The sequence below is a fragment of the Alternaria burnsii genome (assembly GCF_013036055.1).
Source record: "Alternaria burnsii strain CBS107.38 chromosome Unknown 756, whole genome shotgun sequence".
Classification (NCBI taxonomy): domain Eukaryota; kingdom Fungi; phylum Ascomycota; class Dothideomycetes; order Pleosporales; family Pleosporaceae; genus Alternaria; species Alternaria burnsii.
In genome coordinates this window covers 304002-321098 of record NW_024066128.1, presented here as the reverse complement: position 1 = coordinate 321098, position 17097 = coordinate 304002, and the positions used below count along the sequence as shown (strand labels likewise).

At 50.8% G+C, this 17097-nt stretch overlaps 7 protein-coding genes across 7 annotated transcripts; 4 read left to right on the top strand and 3 right to left on the bottom strand.

The window, feature by feature from the left end:
- Window positions 1-214: 214 nt before the first annotated feature.
- Window positions 215-4487, top strand: GT037_010543 (deoxyhypusine synthase; the record flags this gene model as incomplete). The annotated part of the gene is made up of 2 exons (XM_038935590.1): window positions 215-619; window positions 684-4487. 2 exons carry the CDS (start codon window positions 215-217, stop codon window positions 4485-4487), a joined length of 4209 nt encoding a protein of 1402 aa, XP_038781840.1.
- A 505-nt stretch (window positions 4488-4992) lies between these two features.
- GT037_010542 (uncharacterized protein) lies at window positions 4993-5202 on the bottom strand (the record flags this gene model as incomplete). The annotated part of the gene is made up of 1 exon (XM_038935589.1): window positions 4993-5202. The coding sequence occupies one exon, from the start codon at window positions 5200-5202 to the stop codon at window positions 4993-4995; it is 210 nt and encodes a 69-aa protein (XP_038781839.1).
- A 1042-nt stretch (window positions 5203-6244) lies between these two features.
- On the top strand, window positions 6245-7564 carry GT037_010541 (protein kinase; the record flags this gene model as incomplete). Its single annotated transcript, XM_038935588.1, has 3 exons — window positions 6245-6789; window positions 6839-7164; window positions 7224-7564. 3 exons carry the CDS (start codon window positions 6245-6247, stop codon window positions 7562-7564), a joined length of 1212 nt encoding a protein of 403 aa, XP_038781838.1.
- Window positions 7565-8001: 437 nt separating this feature from the next.
- Window positions 8002-9263, top strand: GT037_010540 (uncharacterized protein; the record flags this gene model as incomplete). The annotated part of the gene is made up of 6 exons (XM_038935587.1): window positions 8002-8075; window positions 8135-8221; window positions 8312-8486; window positions 8552-8856; window positions 8903-9008; window positions 9057-9263. The coding sequence occupies 6 exons, from the start codon at window positions 8002-8004 to the stop codon at window positions 9261-9263; spliced, it is 954 nt and encodes a 317-aa protein (XP_038781837.1).
- Window positions 9264-9344: 81 nt separating this feature from the next.
- Window positions 9345-12466, bottom strand: GT037_010539 (alkaline phosphatase-like protein; the record flags this gene model as incomplete). Its single annotated transcript, XM_038935586.1, has 6 exons — window positions 9345-9913; window positions 9991-10098; window positions 10152-11596; window positions 11654-11781; window positions 11846-12149; window positions 12204-12466. The coding sequence occupies 6 exons, from the start codon at window positions 12464-12466 to the stop codon at window positions 9345-9347; spliced, it is 2817 nt and encodes a 938-aa protein (XP_038781836.1).
- A 471-nt stretch (window positions 12467-12937) lies between these two features.
- Window positions 12938-13291, top strand: GT037_010538 (uncharacterized protein; the record flags this gene model as incomplete). Its single annotated transcript, XM_038935585.1, has 1 exon — window positions 12938-13291. The coding sequence occupies one exon, from the start codon at window positions 12938-12940 to the stop codon at window positions 13289-13291; it is 354 nt and encodes a 117-aa protein (XP_038781835.1).
- Window positions 13292-13580: 289 nt separating this feature from the next.
- On the bottom strand, window positions 13581-16696 carry GT037_010537 (uncharacterized protein; the record flags this gene model as incomplete). Its single annotated transcript, XM_038935584.1, has 2 exons — window positions 13581-13725; window positions 13779-16696. 2 exons carry the CDS (start codon window positions 16694-16696, stop codon window positions 13581-13583), a joined length of 3063 nt encoding a protein of 1020 aa, XP_038781834.1.
- Between the last annotated feature and the right edge of the window lie 401 nt (window positions 16697-17097).

The following is a 17097-nucleotide window of genomic DNA, read 5'->3' as shown; positions in this document are numbered from 1 at the left end:
ATTCGTAACTATCCATACACTTCATCGACGCGATAACGCTACTAGCTTGGTACACTTACCGATCAAAAGCAACACACCACCGACGTGCAGCCTCGTGCATAACTTCTCTCACCAATCCGTCCATCTGCACTTTTACCCAGCCATACCTTCACCTCAAACTGCCCAAACGCTCTTTCTCCCCACTTTCACATGCGCCTACACCTACAGAGCAAACATGAGCGTCAGCGTAGAGCAACCGCTACACTTTAGCCAGCAGCTCTCCAGCCCACCACATTCGCCAAACCACGTACTTCACGCGCACACGCCAGCTTCTCCTCAACCTCCGCCACCACCACCGGCTGCCGAACTAGACATGAATACCTCAACCTCCGCTGACACGATGCCGTCTACAGGCCAGAGTCACGATCGGGGTGATGCAGAAATGCAAGACGGAGATGAGCCCGCCCGTCGCGATGCTTCCACAAACACCATCGCTGTTGAGATATCGGCTATAGACGAGGACGCCATGGACGTCACACCGGATGTCGAGGCGGAGTCGTTACTGCCAAATGGCTCATCTGAGGCGCAAGAGACTACTATCACTACGCCGGCATCACCTGCGCCTGTGCCAGACAATACCGTGAGTCAGACTCTACCATCATTGGAGCGCTTCAACTTGGTTGTTCATTACTGACGCTGCCTAGACAGAGACAATCATTCCCACAGACCCCCCTCCACCCGTTGACCCCGACGCGCTACCTCCACCTGTCGATCCAAGCACACAACCCCCGCCTCCTCCTCCGCCAGTCGATCCCCCGCGCTCCGACTCAGGATCTTCTGACGACGAAGATGGTCTCCCACCATGGCATCCATTACCAGAAGACCTGTCGTCGCCTGACGAGGGAGAATTGAAGGAGATCGAGGAGCGGGGAGAACACAGTGCTCTGGATCACGAATACTGGGAGGGTGAAGCGTTCAAGCCTCTGGAATACCCGGAGTACACTGCTGGCGAAGCAGGACGTATCCACTGGGCAATCGATGCATACAATGGCACGCAGGACAAGCAGAACCATGAAGTGGTCATGAAGTCTGAAATTGTCACTATCGGAGGCCATCAATGGCAAATCAAGTTCTATCCTAAGGGGAATGATTCGGATTATCTCAGCGTCTATCTCGAATGTCTAAGTGTCCAGGACACAAAGGACAACAAGGATGATGAGTTCTCCAAAGACATGTCTAGCGACGAAGCAGTTGAACCAAGGGGAGAGAAGAAGGCAATGGTGACCGCCGAACATGCACCGACAGACGGTGTGACCGAGGCATCTGCTCAGGTCGTGAAGCTTGCGCAAGACCGACGTGACAGTGCCAAATCAGCATCAGAAGACGTTGAAATACCAGTAGTCACTCAGCATACACCCCTTCCGCTTCTTGGGTCGAAGAAGATGCCTAAGCGAAACAGTGTTGCCGCGCAGATATCGGTTGTTCTGTACAATCCAACAGAACCTCGTGTGAACTACTCGCGGAATGCTTTGCATCGTTTCTGCAAAGGTTCTCCTGACTGGGGTTGGACGCGTTTCCATGGACCGCACTACGACATCTCTCGTCGCATACCCGGCCAGCGCATGGCACTCCTTCGTGACGACAAACTTGCCTTCACTGCCTACATTCGGGTTGTGGAAGACCAAACCGACTGTTTGTGGGAGCATCCGATCAGGGAGAACCCGTGGGACAGCTTCGCAATGACAGGACTACAAGGCCTCATGCTCGGAGAAAACGCTAGTGCGCCTGGCGGCAACATGATCTCTGCAATCTCCTCATGGATGCTGTTCAAGCCCTTCCGGAATCTCTTGTACAGCATCAACGTTCCGGATCCCAACGATGAGCCATTCACTCGACCTAAGCCACTCACCAGTGCTTTGCAGCAAGTCTTATACATGCTACGAACTCAGGTTGAGCCTGGGGCTGGCCCTGTCGCTCTCGATGATATCATCGATGCATTGGAGTGGTATCGTATACACGAGGGTCTCGACAAGTTGGATGTGATGGAGACATGGGAAGTCTTGCGTCTCAAGCTTGAGGAAGAGCTCCAGGGCACGCCTTACGCTGCACGGCTGGATGCTATCTGTGGACCGAAACGCGACTATTCAACCGGTAGACCAAGCTACCGTGTACCTGTAGAAGGTGTGGACAGCATGCAAGACGCTGTTAACCAGTCACCTGATCTCACCATTTCGGGGCAGCCTCTGCCAGAATTGTTGACGATTGAGCTGGATCGGCATAAATTCGACAGTGTGAAGACACGCTCGCACATCAAGGTTCTGAACAAGGTGACCTTGGATGATCAAATAGCAGTCGCCGATACTCCGTACACACTATACGGGTTCGTGGTCCATAAGCAAACACTTCAGTCTTACGTATACCAACCGATACTCCGACCCGAAGGACCAAATTCACGCTGGTACAGCTATTCTGACAGTAAGGATGAGAATCATGTGAAGTGCCTTTCCAAACACGAAGCAGTGAACGCGCATGAAGGCAAACCTAGCAGCACTCAGATCATTGGCAATGACCCCGTGGCATACATTGCCATGTATATCCGAGACGATGTAGCTCGCTCAGCATTCGTCTCAGATGCTGAGTCGGAGCGGTGGAGTGTTCCGGAATGGCTCAAGTTGGAGGTAGAATCCAAGAAGAGTTCAACTTCCCTCCCTCCGATGCCGCCACCACCAATCGGCGAGCCAAACTCTGTGGTCGATCAAGAAAAGGGAAAAGAAGTAGTTGCAGAGCCGCCAAAGTTGCTTGACTTCCGTGTCATCGATTCTCGAGCATACCTAGAACATGAAGGTCCGGGTGTCTTCAACGCCTTTGATGCGCGTTGGGAAGCTGGAAACTCAAAGCACGTTCATACGTTGTCGCTATCAAGCAATGACGGGTGCAAAGACATTCGTGAAAAGTTGATGGGTGTTTTGACCGATGTCAAGGATCCGCGACAAATAAAATTTTGGTTTCTTGATCCAACACGTGGAGCGTTCGACCGACCGAACTTTCTCAGTACCGGAATCATTGAGTTCTCTGCTGGCAGCTACAATAGATACACGGAAACCAATGGGTGGACTCTGGAAGTGCCGCCATCTGCCTGCCGGAGGATCTGGGTGCATATCACCGACTTCGAAAAGCTTCCTGAGCTTCCAAAAGAAGAAGAGAAGGGTCCGGAAGCCTTCCACCAAAGCACAACTTCTTCGTCTATACAGGGAGCTGACGCTGAGATGAATGCGATCCAAGTGGTTGAGAGTGCTGTCGAGCCATCTTCTAGTGCCTCACCACCGCAGATACCCACACCGTTAGAGGATACGCTGATGAGCGGTTCCGACGAGCCTGCTGCTGTACAACCGGAGCAAGCACAGCATCACGCGTCAGAAGTTGATATTCCACCGCCGCCGCCACCTACAAACAACACGGAAAGCGATGATACTGCTATGTTAGAAGTGGAATCAACTCCCGCTGTTGACCCACCGGCTGTTGATGTCATAATTCCAGGCGCCGGTCCTGGTGATACCGAGATGGGTGGTACACAAGAAGACATGCCGCCACCTCCACCTCCACCAGTTGAGACTCCTGTACAGCACCTGCAACCACCCCCACCAATGCGGAGTCCCACACCTGAACCACCTCCCGACGAGATCTACTTCTTCCTAAAATTCTGGAATCCTGAAAAGCAAGCCCTAGAGGCACGAGGATCGCACATCGCACTCAAGTCTGCTAGGGTAGATGAGACACTTGTGGTATTGCTGGGCCTGGAAGACAAGAAGAAGATGGAGATGTGCGAAGAAGACGAGCTGACTAACACACGGTCTCTGAAGCATCGTCGCACCTTTGCGCAGGTGGATTTGCACAACGCGTGTATCATCATCGTTTCGTTACCACTCTCCGCTGAGAAGCGTAACGCACTTGCAGCCCGCGCAGCATTTGCAGACCCCCAAAGCTACCTCCAATTCCGCGCTTTCGCACGCAATTTCCCTCACAAGTTGCAAGGTCACTTCACCTACAACTACTTCTCAAGCGAATACTACAAGGGCGAGATTGTTAATGGTTTTGCGCACGGTCACGGTACTAGGATTTACCACTCTGGCGCCACTTACAATGGCTCCTTCCGCCTGGGCCAACGCTACGGTCATGGCCTGTACACTTTCCAAAACGGCGACACATATGACGGTGACTGGGTCGACAACCAGCAACACGGTACCGGTACCTACGTCGAAGCCGCAAACGGTAACACGTATGTCGGCGGATGGCAGAACGACAAGAAATTCGGTGAGGGTGTTACGCACTGGAAGAACGCCCAAGAATCTGAGCGACTGTGTAGAATCTGCTGGGATGGGGAGGCAGAAGCGGCTTTCTACGATTGCGGTCACGTGGTAGCTTGCTTGACGTGCGCACGGGAGGTGCAGAATTGCCCTGTGTGCAGGAAGCGTGTGTTGAGCTCTATGAAGCTCTACTACGTGGCTTAATTTTCTCAAAGGCAGCTTCTACCGAAAAGGTATTGTAAAGTCTCTTGCAGGACCACACAGCATCAACTCAAGGGCGCGCACGCGATGTGTACCTTCAAGGTCGGGTTCTGAAACACCCTTCGTTCAAAGACATAAATGGGTCGTATAGCTTGGAGATGAGGATCAAGGAGTTTTTGGTTACGGGCATCACAAAAACGAGATAAGGGGTATCGTGATGTGTATTGGCTATGTATGAGTTAGGAGTCTGGATGGTTTGGGTTCGGGCGTTTTATTCGGTACTCTTTTGTTTCAATTTCTTGTATCAGGGTGCTGAGGCGTAGTCTCTAGACGGCTTTACGATCACCATCAGATCTTCACTTCTTGAGTCTGTGCTTCAACCAATTCTTTATTTGACAGAATGAAATAAATAGTTGAACGCATATTGGTATTGGAATGTACGTCGCTTCTGCAAGATCGATGAATTCGGTGTGTTGGACTGGATGCAGGTGGACTTTGCGCAAGGTCATCAATGCACAGGTGAGTCTCCAGCACCATAGTCTGGGCAGTCGCACACCTCTATCCACTCGCTTTGCCATACAGCTTTGAGTGCACTATATTTTTCAGCCTGGGTTGACTGAGGTATACCTTTTATTCCTCTAAGTACGGCCTTGCTTTCAGTAGAGGGGATGCACGGTAATACTGCACTACAATCTTCGGCGTGAAGATGTACGAACATGGCTATGCCGACGCGATGGCACATTGACAATCTTTCGGAGTCCACGTATCCTGTGTATATCAAGAGAGAAGACTTTGGTAGTTTTTCTCTTGGCTGTCTAGGTCATCAAATGTGTCGCGCGAGTGTATCCATCGAGCCTGGTGTCAAGTATCGACGCGTTCGAGCGGTTCGGAAGTGGGACTGCGGACTGCGGCATACAGGTTCGGGATCCTAACGATCGTCGTGACTAAGACGCTGGTCACATTGCGATAAGAAAGATGCATGCACTAGGCTGTTCCGTTGAATTGAAAGGCTGGATGGAGCTGCAGCGGGCGCGGATGCGGTGGTACAGGCAGAATCGCTCGACACGCGACGCGCTGTTTCCGCAAGCACGGCATGTACCGAGCGCATTACGTCAACTGCCAACCCGACCTCCTTTCATCACTTGCAATCCCGTATGTAGCGTCAGACTGGTCTTACACGTAAATACTAGAGCCGTCTCGCAGTACGCATATGCCAGCCTTGACAACGAGCAACGGCTCTTATCCAGCTTCAAGCGCTCAATGGTGATACACGTCACCTAGTCTTCCAACATGCTTTGTTTGTATAAAAGCTTGTCAGAGTGCACTACTGTCTTTAGTCTAGAGACTGGTTTTGAAAGAGTCTACCAGATCCTTCCACCTACAGTAAAAATTGCGGGATACTCTTGCTCGTTGACAAGATGGGCTGCATATCATGCTCAGGCGATTAGATAGAGCAGCAATCTTGCACGGAAATGCCATGACCGTTTCATTTTATATTTTTTCATCTCAATTCCTATCGTCGCCTCTTTAGTTCGACACTGAGCTTTGACTTTTGGTTTTATGAGTGCACTTCTGCGCATCGAATACTCACCGATACCTGCGTTCATTCACTACCAGGCACAGGAACGTACGAGAGGCCTCATAATCGTTTAGGCGGGGTAAAGGTCTGTGTCTTTGGCTCATCCGCATATAATCTTCTGATCGTACAAACGATTCTACTCATTGCATACTCACCACGACTAAGTGCTAGAACAACGGAAATGGCCCCTTCAACCCGACTACGATCCAGGCCAGAGGGCCGCATCAATTATGCCGACGCTTCGGAAGCAGAGCTCGAAGCAGGTACTCAAATGCCGTCTGAGCCTGTCGCATCAACTCAAAAGCGTGGGCGTAAGCATGCTGTTCGCGCGAATGGCATACACGCTTCGTCTGGATCTTCGGACGCCTCTCCCATAGTTGCCCCCAAACGCGTCGCTCGTGTCAAGGCTGGCGCGGTCGTCAAACCGAAAACAGAACCGAAGGCGCTCAAGAAGGCTCCGATACCGCAGAAGAAGGAGCGGCCGACAAAGCGAGAGTGCTCGATCTGCGCGACACAAAAGACCACGACTCGTTCATTCAAAGCTCCTCGTGATGCTTGTGAGCACCTTCAGTCTATCTGCAACTTGTGCGTTGCAAAGATGCTCAAGACAAAAGTCGCTGAACGCCAGCTCGGGGAGGCTGAGCTGAGCTGCCCCTTCCCCGAATGTGGTCATCTGCTAGACTATACGGCTCTCCAGGCCATTGTCAGTAAAGCTGCGTTCGAAGAGTAAGTTATGTCCCATGATGCGACTGATCTATATTCTGACCCACAATAGCTACGACAAAGCCGTCACAAAGCACGCTCTGTCTATGGGAGAGTCGTATGTGTCCTGCCTTTCCACAGCCTGCGGATTGCACTTCTCAACTCAAGATTGCGAAAACAACAAGCATGACAAGCAGCTGGTCGCATGTCCCTACTGCGACTATGAGATCTGTCTGAAGTGTAACAGGCCGTGGAAATCGCATGGAAAAGGCAGCTGTGATCAAGCGAAGAAGGCAGAAGAAGAGCTGTGTATGAATGCTGTCAGGAAAATGGGAGCCAAACCATGCCCCAACTGCGGTATGAACATCCAGAAGAACGGAGGATGCGATCATGTGACCTGTAAGTGTCAAAAAAGCCTATATGCAAGCCGCCAAGTTCGATGCTAACAGGCAGTTTAGGTGGAAAATGCAGCCATAACTTCTGCTGGGTGTGTCTTGTCGGATACACCATCAACACTCGCCACCGCGACGACTGTCCTCACGCGCAATCTTACATTGCTTTCGAACCTGACAACTGGGCTCAGGACAATTTGACCGACGCGCAGATTAACAACTTGATCGCCCAAGCAGCCGCTCGTCTTGATGACCCTGCTCATACTCCTGTGGCTGCTCCTGCACCCGTTCTCCAACAGCCACCAGTGCCAACACTACCCACAATCCCACATTTCGCTGGCATCTTTAGAAGGCCTATGAACGTTATTCGAAGGGGTCGCGATGGAGGCGCCGAAAATGTAGGTTGATTGCCTAATCATGGACCTCCACTCCTTCTGAAACTTAGTCCCGGTCTTGATGTTGGTGTACACGTAGCGAGAAGGTGGCTAGGATTATGGGTATAGCGTGTGTGTTATGGAAGCCATGAGTGACTCGTCGTCAGTAATGGGCTTTCGCGATACCATAGGTCGAGGCGAATGGCAACCGTACCCGTGCAGAAGAGTGTACTCTATCTTTTGAAATACAGCAAGTGTTGTAAAAAATAGTGCAGTGAGACCCTTTGGATATACTCTAGTAATGCCGTGATGCACTTTCCAAGGTTCGAACAACGAACGATAGCAATAGCGCTCGACACACAGGCATGACTTCTTCACACGTGATAGTCTGTTGTCTCTTCATCTGCACTCGTTGCCGGAACCAGATATTGCTACACAGGACTATGATCTATCTCGACTAAGGCTACATCATGAGCGATACCAACTCTGACGACTGGGTTGACTCGCCTAACGACTCGCTAGGAGTAGATGAGGATAGACAAAGGTAAGACAGGTCTCGCGCTGAGCTTTAGGCTTCCCAAACACTGACATTCCTCACTTTAGCGAAGCGGACAACGTGAATCCTAGTTCAGTTCAGCAGGATGAGCAGCAATTTCCGCGAAGGAGCGTGGAAGAAGTAGAGAAGACTGCGTACGTATTTAATCCCAAAGAACAGACTCCGTGAGCTCACTGCGATCTTACACATCTATGTGTTGATAGTTCAACTGACACACTTAATAGCGCAAGTACACACAGACGCACCTCATCTCTATCATCGGGCATCGCAGCCATGTCACCCACCGAACTCGCGTCTGCCCAGCCGCGCCAACCCAGTCCTCCACCTCCACCGCATAGTTCCACTTTACCAAATCAAATCGAACACACGCCCGATCACGATCGGAACCGCTCCCCCAAGGTAGTTTAGGTCCTGTACGAAACACATATGAGACATACACTGACTATGTGTTTTCACATCCACAGTCCTCTTTACCAGACTACCACAACCCGGACTCACCGACGCAGAAAAGGGGGAAAGGCGTCTTTCGCAACCCAGTAGCAGATACATGGCGCGAGGACGCGTACATGAAGAAAGAGCCGACTCATCAGAAGATGACCGCTGGAGAAGCCAGCAAGGTGCAAGATAGGTGGAGATGCGAGTACTGCGGTCGACTGAATGACAGGGGGATTGAGACAACTACGCCGGAAAATCCAGCCACTACTGAGTCGGCAACACAGAGACGTGAAACGGAGAACATAAGGATCGGTGCTGCTGGGCCATCGCGAGCGTACGTGTATCTTCTGGGGTTATCTCACTATCTAACACTATTTTAGATCAACAGATCCATTCTACGCCCACGCACCTTCAACTTTCAGCGTGTCTTGCGCGAGATGCGAATATTGCAAAGAGAAGCTCCCTTTCAACATTTTGACGTACGACGTTCGTGAACTGTGCGAGGACGGTATAATATAGGGTAATGTACATCAGTCTGAGGCGGTCAGACAGGTGTTGAGACCAAGGGCTAGGGCTAGAGTAGCACGCAGAGTAGCGTTTAGGCGGAGGGTGAATCTAAGGAACGAGGAGGCTGAAGCAAACGATCAGGAAAGAGAAGAGAGCATGAACCCAAGAGGAGACCAGAGTGAGGAGAATGATGCGAGGAATAATGAAGACGAGTGGGAAGACGACAACGAATGAGTAGATTGCGGGGATGACGGTTCACCCACGCAGATATAGTGTTACGTTTCTGAGTCGACTGCCACTATATCATCAGTCATTCTACCAACTACCCAACCACCAAACCAACCCTCCAACCACTAACGTGATCCCACCATGCCATGCCAAACCCCAAGCCATCGCAAACAGAAATTTCGGACTAAATACGGTCCAAATGAAAAGATGTTGTCTCAAAACAGTACAAGCCAGCATAACAGCACCCAGCATAGCTCCAGTCCAGAACGTCAACAAGGCAACATGTCCCACCCACTCCTTCTTCTCCTTCCTTATCTCTCTACCCTTCTCTTCTTTCCTTGCAAGCTCATTCAACCACTCTCGTTCCCTAGCTACCCAGTCCGCGACATGAAGTTCGCTGGTATCAATGTAGCGCTCAGTACGGCCGTGAGAGCCTAGGAGGAGGATTCCAGCTAAAGACCAGTATACGGGTCCAGCCCAGTTTGACAGGAAGACTAGAAGGCCGACGGCTAGGACGTTGTAGCCGGAGATGCCGTTGTAAGAGTTTGAGAGATCGATGGAGGAGATTGAGTTGCTGTTTCCGAGGGCAAAGAAGGAGGTTTGGGTCAAGAGAAGCGTCGTTGTGGTTACAGCTGTGGGAGTGAGGTCGAGGAGGACTGCGAGGCGTGGATTAGCTTCGAGAATTCAAAAGTGACGAGACTGTGTGGTCTAGGTTTGGAATGTGATGACCTACTGAGGAAGAAGTATTGTAGTCGGAAGAGAAAGTAGAGAGGTATGTTCTGTGCCTTTGTTTGCGTGAGGAGGAAAAGCGTCATTAGGTCGAAGAAAGCGACAGCGAGTTCTGCAATACTGTTAGTAATCTCCTGGAATCCACGCACGAGGCTGTCAACATACGACCGTTGCCCTGTTTCCCGCGTCTCTTTCTCCGCTGCGACCTTGTCCACTCGGCGAAAGCGACCCAGGTCCCACTCAGAAGCAGCCCTCCAAACACCATGCGAGCAAGACCAACAAGCTCCAACGTCTCGACCTTCTCCACCAAGCCTGCGCTGAGACCATAGGTCAGCTCTGGCGCGTCTTTGACGGTGAAGGCAAGTTTGAATATCAATGCCGTTCCGCAAAGCGGCAGTACAGCAATCGTTCCAAACATGCGATTTTGATCCGTTGACTCAATCTCCACACTACGGTCTTTCTGCTCTGTATCGAATGTCGCAATAGAACGCGCAACGTGCCTGGCTAACCGGATTGTGATGTCCATGTACGTAGCGGAGATCAGAATCCAGAGGAAGACCGAGGCGTTTCCGTGGAAGATGCCACTGTTGACAATGTCATCTGCGCCGGCGTACTTCTGCCCGGTCTGGTTCCATCGTCTGATAATCCTATGTATAGCTAGTGCCATGATGGCAGGGTGGAAAATCCAGTTGTTGTACCACTCCTTTCGCATGTTGTTAAAAAAGAGACATAGGAACCAACCAGATGTGGCCCAGTACCAGAAGTTATGTTCTTCTTCAACGTATGAGGATGCGAACATGAGTACCGCATACAAAACGAGAGCGAAGCCATAGTAGAGGCCAGCTGGTGTGGCAGGTCGGAAAGCAGGAAGCGTGAAATAGCTCAAGGCGCAGATGAGGAAGGCTGAACTGGTTCCCAATAAGAGGCGAGCGACGTTGTAGTTCGAAGCTGTGCTAGACATCATTTCCTGGGTTTCGTGCATGAACTCGTAAACCCGATGTTGGAATTCAGCACTGTTACTAGTCGCACCAACAGCTGCTTGCCAGAGACATGCCAGCAACTGACCGTCTGACAGATGCGAGCGGCTTTCTCCAGATTCGAAGCACGCAAACCCTAAATCGTCTTTCGTCAATGGCTGTTCGTCGAATCGTAGACTGGTATACTTGGCTTCGATAATTTTCTTCATCTGCTTAGCATTGCGGTAGAGAAGTTGCATGCGGTCCGACGGCTTATCCCAAAAGCCCAAGAGTTCTTTCAGAAAGACGCCCAGGTTATTCTGTGGAACTGGAAATCCGAGCAACCCTGCCAGCGTTGGAGCAATATCGCTCTGTTCAACCAACCGGTAATACTCGAATTCGCCTTCATTCTTGGGTTTGATTGGACTCCGCTTATCAGCAGATTCAGTGACCTTGGTGAGCTTCGGGCTCATGAAGACGAGTGCTGGAGAGGTTTCGCCTGGCGATGAGCCACCGTGGTTACCGCCATCGTTCATGCCGTGATCGCCGCAGAGTACAAACAGAGTGTTGGACAGGTGGTCTTCGTTCTCGATGGCAGAATAGATGTCGCGAACGATGCCATCCATCTCAATCTGTTTAGGAACCATATTCGGACTAGACACAGATCAGTACCTTGCATCGAGATGAGTTTATCTGCCAGGATTTATGCACCTCTTAGGGCCAGCCTTATGCCCAATGTGATCCAACCCCAGGTAATGCATAACCATGGCATTCCAATCACTATTCAATAACTCGTTAGGAATATGTCTCGTCACGTTGTTGTCAACCTCTGTGAAATCCTGCGAATTTAAAAATCAACATTCTATTGCTCCTATATACAGCAGTGGGATACTTATGACTAACCGAAACGAAGAAGCTGCTTGTCCCATCGGCGCGCTCAAACATGTTCGGGAAGAGCTTCAGCCAGGTGTCGTCGCCGTACATGACCAGCTTGCCTTTCTCGGTATCATAGTCCTTTGCCTTGATTTGCGCAAGCCATGTGTCTTGCGTAGCGAGTGTGGACGTGGTATCCGATTCGGCGAAGTTTAGAATTACGTCTACGAAAGAGGGTATGGAGCCTGTGGTTATGGCTTTGACGCGGGGCATGGTGATGGTGGGAGAGGTAGCGTGGGCCGTGAACGGAAGCGCAGTGCCATCTCGAATGAGGCTAGCCGTTTGTCAGTCATGATGTCGTGCGCGACGTTCGAGGAAAAGGACGTACCTCTGCACGAAAGTCATACCGCTTTCCTCTCCATACACAAAGTCGCTTCTCAGCGCATCGACAACCATGAAGACCAGCTTGTCAAAAGGTGCCTCTGGTGGCTTCCGCCAACCCTCGCCCATCTTTTCAGACGATGAAAGCTCTTCATACTCGGCTAGTCCGGGCATGAAAGGTTTGTACGGGAAGAAGCCAGTCGCGAAGACCAGTATCGCGACGGGGATGAGCAGGTTCGCAACCGTGAGAAGAACCGTTCGAAGCGCCATTGTAACCTATGTACCTCTGGATTAGTTGATGAAGAGTTCAAGGCGCGTTCATAGCATGATGAGCAATTCCAATGCCAGAAGGGAAAGTTTACGCGTCCAACATGGTATCTAGAGACGCGACGTTACGTTTGTGGCTCTGAGAACTCAGGGTCCAAGCTCTAGTCCTAAGAGAATCTAGTGGGTAACGCCATGGAGCCAATGACATCACTACCTCGGATGGTGAGCTTCCCAAATGTCAGCATCTGCTCCGAGCAAGCATCCATGTATCCAACGCCATTGGGACTTGCTGGTTTAACGAGAACGAGCTTGCCTGTCTGCATCCCGGCTCCGCACATCTACTCTGCGATCCGTTCTATCCGCTCCGCCAGCCGCTTCCCGAACTCCGACCGAACTTTCGAAAAGCAGCTCTTCGCGTACCTCCAGCAGCAACACGTTTCACACACTCCTAGAACATCGACCCGAGCATCCAACATGTCATTTATTCTTCCTGGCCTTCGTAGAGGCTTGATGCTCAGCACGCCACTCATCTTGTCGACACCTTTGCTGGTATATCAGTTCCGAAATGCACAGCCCATACGATGTGATGGTCCGGATCCCATCACTAAAATCACAAACGACCTCAAAAGCAACTACGTAACCGAAGCGAGAACACCAGTCATCACTCAATCAGGTGCTATGAATCCGAAAGCAGTCCGTCAGATCAGCATGGGAAGCATTCTGGGTGTGATCGGAGGGCTGGGAATTAGTGTTTTCAGCAAACCTCTGGCTGTGTTGATTGGATTGGGAATATTTGCTCTGCAGGTACGTTTGTTGTTTCATTTGTGAAAATTGGACTGGAATCTAGGACATGGGACTGGGATATCTATATGGTATATGCAAGACACGCTACCTTTTACCATGCTTTAAACTTTCTAGAGATCGGAGTTGACATATGGCAGTTCATCGAGTCGCGAGGTATTCACGTCATACCATATTCATTTCTGGAACGCCGGGTAAAGTCGATGAATGTCCGCTCACTAGTGCGCGACAATGTGGCCTTCAAGTTGTCCTTCGGTCTGACTTTCGCGATGGCAGCGTTTGCCGAATTTTAACATCTTGATTTCAATGTCTTTGCTCAGTATGCATTCGGCTGGTGGAAGCCTTGGGCGAACCGATGTGCTGGATTCATTGCTTGGGGTTGCAGCTGCATTTGCAGTTGCTTGCAAGTCTGCCAAAAAGCTTTGACAGTTTCCTTGAAAGCTGCCCCGCTTCTTGCATTTCTGTACATATGTCAGCATCAAATCCAAAACTCGCAATCATGGATAAGTGTTACCTGGTCATGCTCTCGATGAGCTTGCGCACCATATCCTGAACACCTTGGTCTTGCTGAAGGCGCTGCAAAAGCGGTTGCTCTGCTAAAGAGTTTGTGATGTACGTCCTTGAGTTCTTGTCGGATCTTATTAGAGCACGTAGGGGTGCAATGATATGCTCTAGACTTGTGAAATCTACCTCACCGCATATATTAGCTATGAGAGCAAGCGTCACAGCTGGACCAAAGTGAGCTACGATCTCCTGCGTTGTGGCCTGATGAGGGCTATGAGTATTGCCTGCCAATTCGAAGATATCCTTCCACAGTTTGGCGGCTGCGCGTTTTGGTAACACTTCAGGCGACTTGATAGACTCAACTGTGAAGCCGAACATGCCTGATAGGTTCTCTGGTGACTCTTGCGTCATGATTGTTGGATCGGTGTTGATGAAATTCTGAACGAGTTCTATGCAGCCAACGGCAATTTCGGGGTCATTGCGTGGATGCTCCAGTGCTTGCATGATTCTTAGATCGTGTTGAAGCAATCGCTGGGCCTGAACCTGGAAGCCTTCTGGTTTATGATGCTTGTGTGACGAGATCCAGCAGCATGCTGTCTCCAAGACAAATGGCAGTCGCGGCGTCTGCACTGTGGTCTTGGTGATGAAGTCGATAGCAGCAGAGTGTGGTAGTACGAAAGGACCGGAGACAGTTTCCTTGAACCCTGTGCGAAGAACAGAACACGCCGCTTCGATCATCTCGTCGTTACCAGGAAACATCGAGGTCATGTAGTTGATGAGGTTGATGACCTGATTCTGGATTTCTTTGCCCGGCCCTTGCTGCCAAAACACCGAAGGCTCCTTGTCGGATTCCAGGTCCACCACTTCTTCGTCTGAGGCTTGCATTGATTTTCCGACGCTCGCAAGGCATTTCAAAGTGGTCAAAGCAAGTACTTGACCTACTTCTACATCTCCTCCTTCTTTGGTGATGTTAAGTGATTGCATGGCATCGCGTGTAATGTACTGAAAGAGCTGTCGTACACCTTCAAATTGCTTCTCTTCTGTGGGCTGAGCTTGCACTATAGCGGCGATACCTTTCAGAACCATACTCTTGGTGAACTCCTCGGCCGTTGGATAGGTCAGGAATTGCTCGTACATTTGGAAGAAAGAAGGCAATTCTCCGATCAAGGACTTCCGGCACTCGGAGCAAAGTGAAGCAAACGACTTCGCAGCTCCGTGAGCGATAGCTGGTTGAGCAAGAGCGGTGAGCAGAAAGGGTAGAACTTGAGGGAGGAACTGAGGGTTACGGAGGAAGAAATGGTTCAGAGCTGCGACAAGCTCTACTGCGGTCCTTCGAGTGATTGCAGGAACACCAGGAGTATCAGAAATGGTTGAGAAGACTGGTCGCTCGAACAATCTGATCAGACGGTCGTCAGAGCTTCGAGTTAAAGCGTCAGCGATCGCGATCAGACCAAAGAGCCCAGTCTCGAGCTCCAACCAGTTGCCAGCACTCAGTCCACGTAAGGCAAAGTCGACAAATTGATCAGTAAGAACGTCGCGTAAAGGCTCATATGCCTCCATGATGATGTCTCGGACATCGATGCGAAAGACTTTAAATGTCTTTCTCGCGTCAGAGTCCCACGATTCAGTGACATCAGCGGGTGGATAGATGATCTTCTGCACAAGCTCAGAGACGGCCTGAAGCACATTAGACTTTGCAGTGTCCATCCAGTCTGGTGGTTGCTCTCCCGCAGTATACAAGAAGGTCTCCTCGGCGATAGCGCTGACATAATTACTCCAGAAGTCGAGTACCACCGGCGCGACTTCGTCTTCGGCGCCTACTGGCTCGGGGTACTTGAGAAGATCATGCAAGAAGGACATGACCTGCTGATGATGTGTACTTCCTGGCTGGCTGTAAATGACTTTGGTGTCAAGCAGAATCTGTCCATATGCGACAATGATCCGGGCGAGGGAAATAGTCTCGGCATCAGAGTTCTTGAGTATCTCTAGACCCCATGGACCCGAGATTGCTGACCACAGCATTTCCTGATGTTTTGTTTCGAAGAAGGTGGCATAATTTTCGAGAATCTCAGCCACCAATTCCATAGCATCTTCGACGTGATATTCCAGACATGTCAGAGCGAGCTCATTCACCGAACGGAGGTGTTGTAGCTTTTCTAAGTCGTCCTTAAATTCGGATTGGGCATAGAAAATCCATCCTGTAAAGCACTTCAGAGCGGCCACGCAAATCTTCTCTCCTTGCTGCACTGATTGTGCGTAGTTGGGGTCGTCAATGGATATTGACAACCATTTGATACCACGACCGAATGCTACATGGAGAAGAACCTCGACACTCTCTACGTTTGCTACCATTCGCTTCGCTGACTTCTGGTCTGGAAGATTGGATGGTTTCTTAGCTTCGTCAGCTAAACTCATGGTAAAGTCAAGCATAACTAAAAGCTGCTCATCGGAGAATTGTGGTAAGAGATCCCATGTCGAAGGATGTTCATCCAATGCTTCGTCTAGAACTGGACGTTGGGCGGCGAATGATGCAGCCAGGCCCCTGATACAATGGGTCCATACGGAAATGGGCTTGGTAAAGTACTGAGCCAAGGTCGAGCTGACCTTCCGGGTGGCGATAGATGAGCCCGGGCGTGAGACGAGATGGTGAATTAGCGTTAACAGCAGTTGCTGAGATTCCTCTTCGCTCAATTCAGCCGAATCGGCGTTAAGCTTGACTGTGAGAGTAAGAGCACCGAAGAAGCGAACTTGCTCATTGTCGCTCTTCAAAAGAGCATCTGCAATCTCCCAACCTTGAGGTGAGCGCTGGAGGACACGAAGCGTGGCCTCGTTTTCGGCGATCTTCTTTGCTTGACCAGGTTCGTGTATGGACTTGACCAGGCGCTCGATCTCCTCATAGGGCAGAGGGAAAGTGCCGTTGCTCGCCATGCTGAGGCTGGTATGGAGGCGCTATACTATAGGGTGTCGTTAGCTATGTTGTCAGATGTCGGGGTACCCAGAGACCAGGTTGAGCATTACCGAAAGTGGGAAGGTGCGACCAGAGAAGTGCAAGGCGCGAAAAAAGGGCGCACAGAGGCGACTGCGAACGTGTTTGGGTATGCCTGATACGACGGCGCTGTGCCCTCTATGCAGTTGACATGACTCGCTGCTATTTTGAAGTTGAGAGGACAGACTGCTCTAGGCGGCGCAGGAATGTGAAAGTGCAGGACCAGGGCTCGGGGTGAGGCTGCGCGAAGTTGCCTCTACCGTCGCGTATGGTGGGGCTAAATCGATAGCAAACCACGACGACGTGAGCCCATGTTATGAGCTATCAAACTTGGAGGGATTTG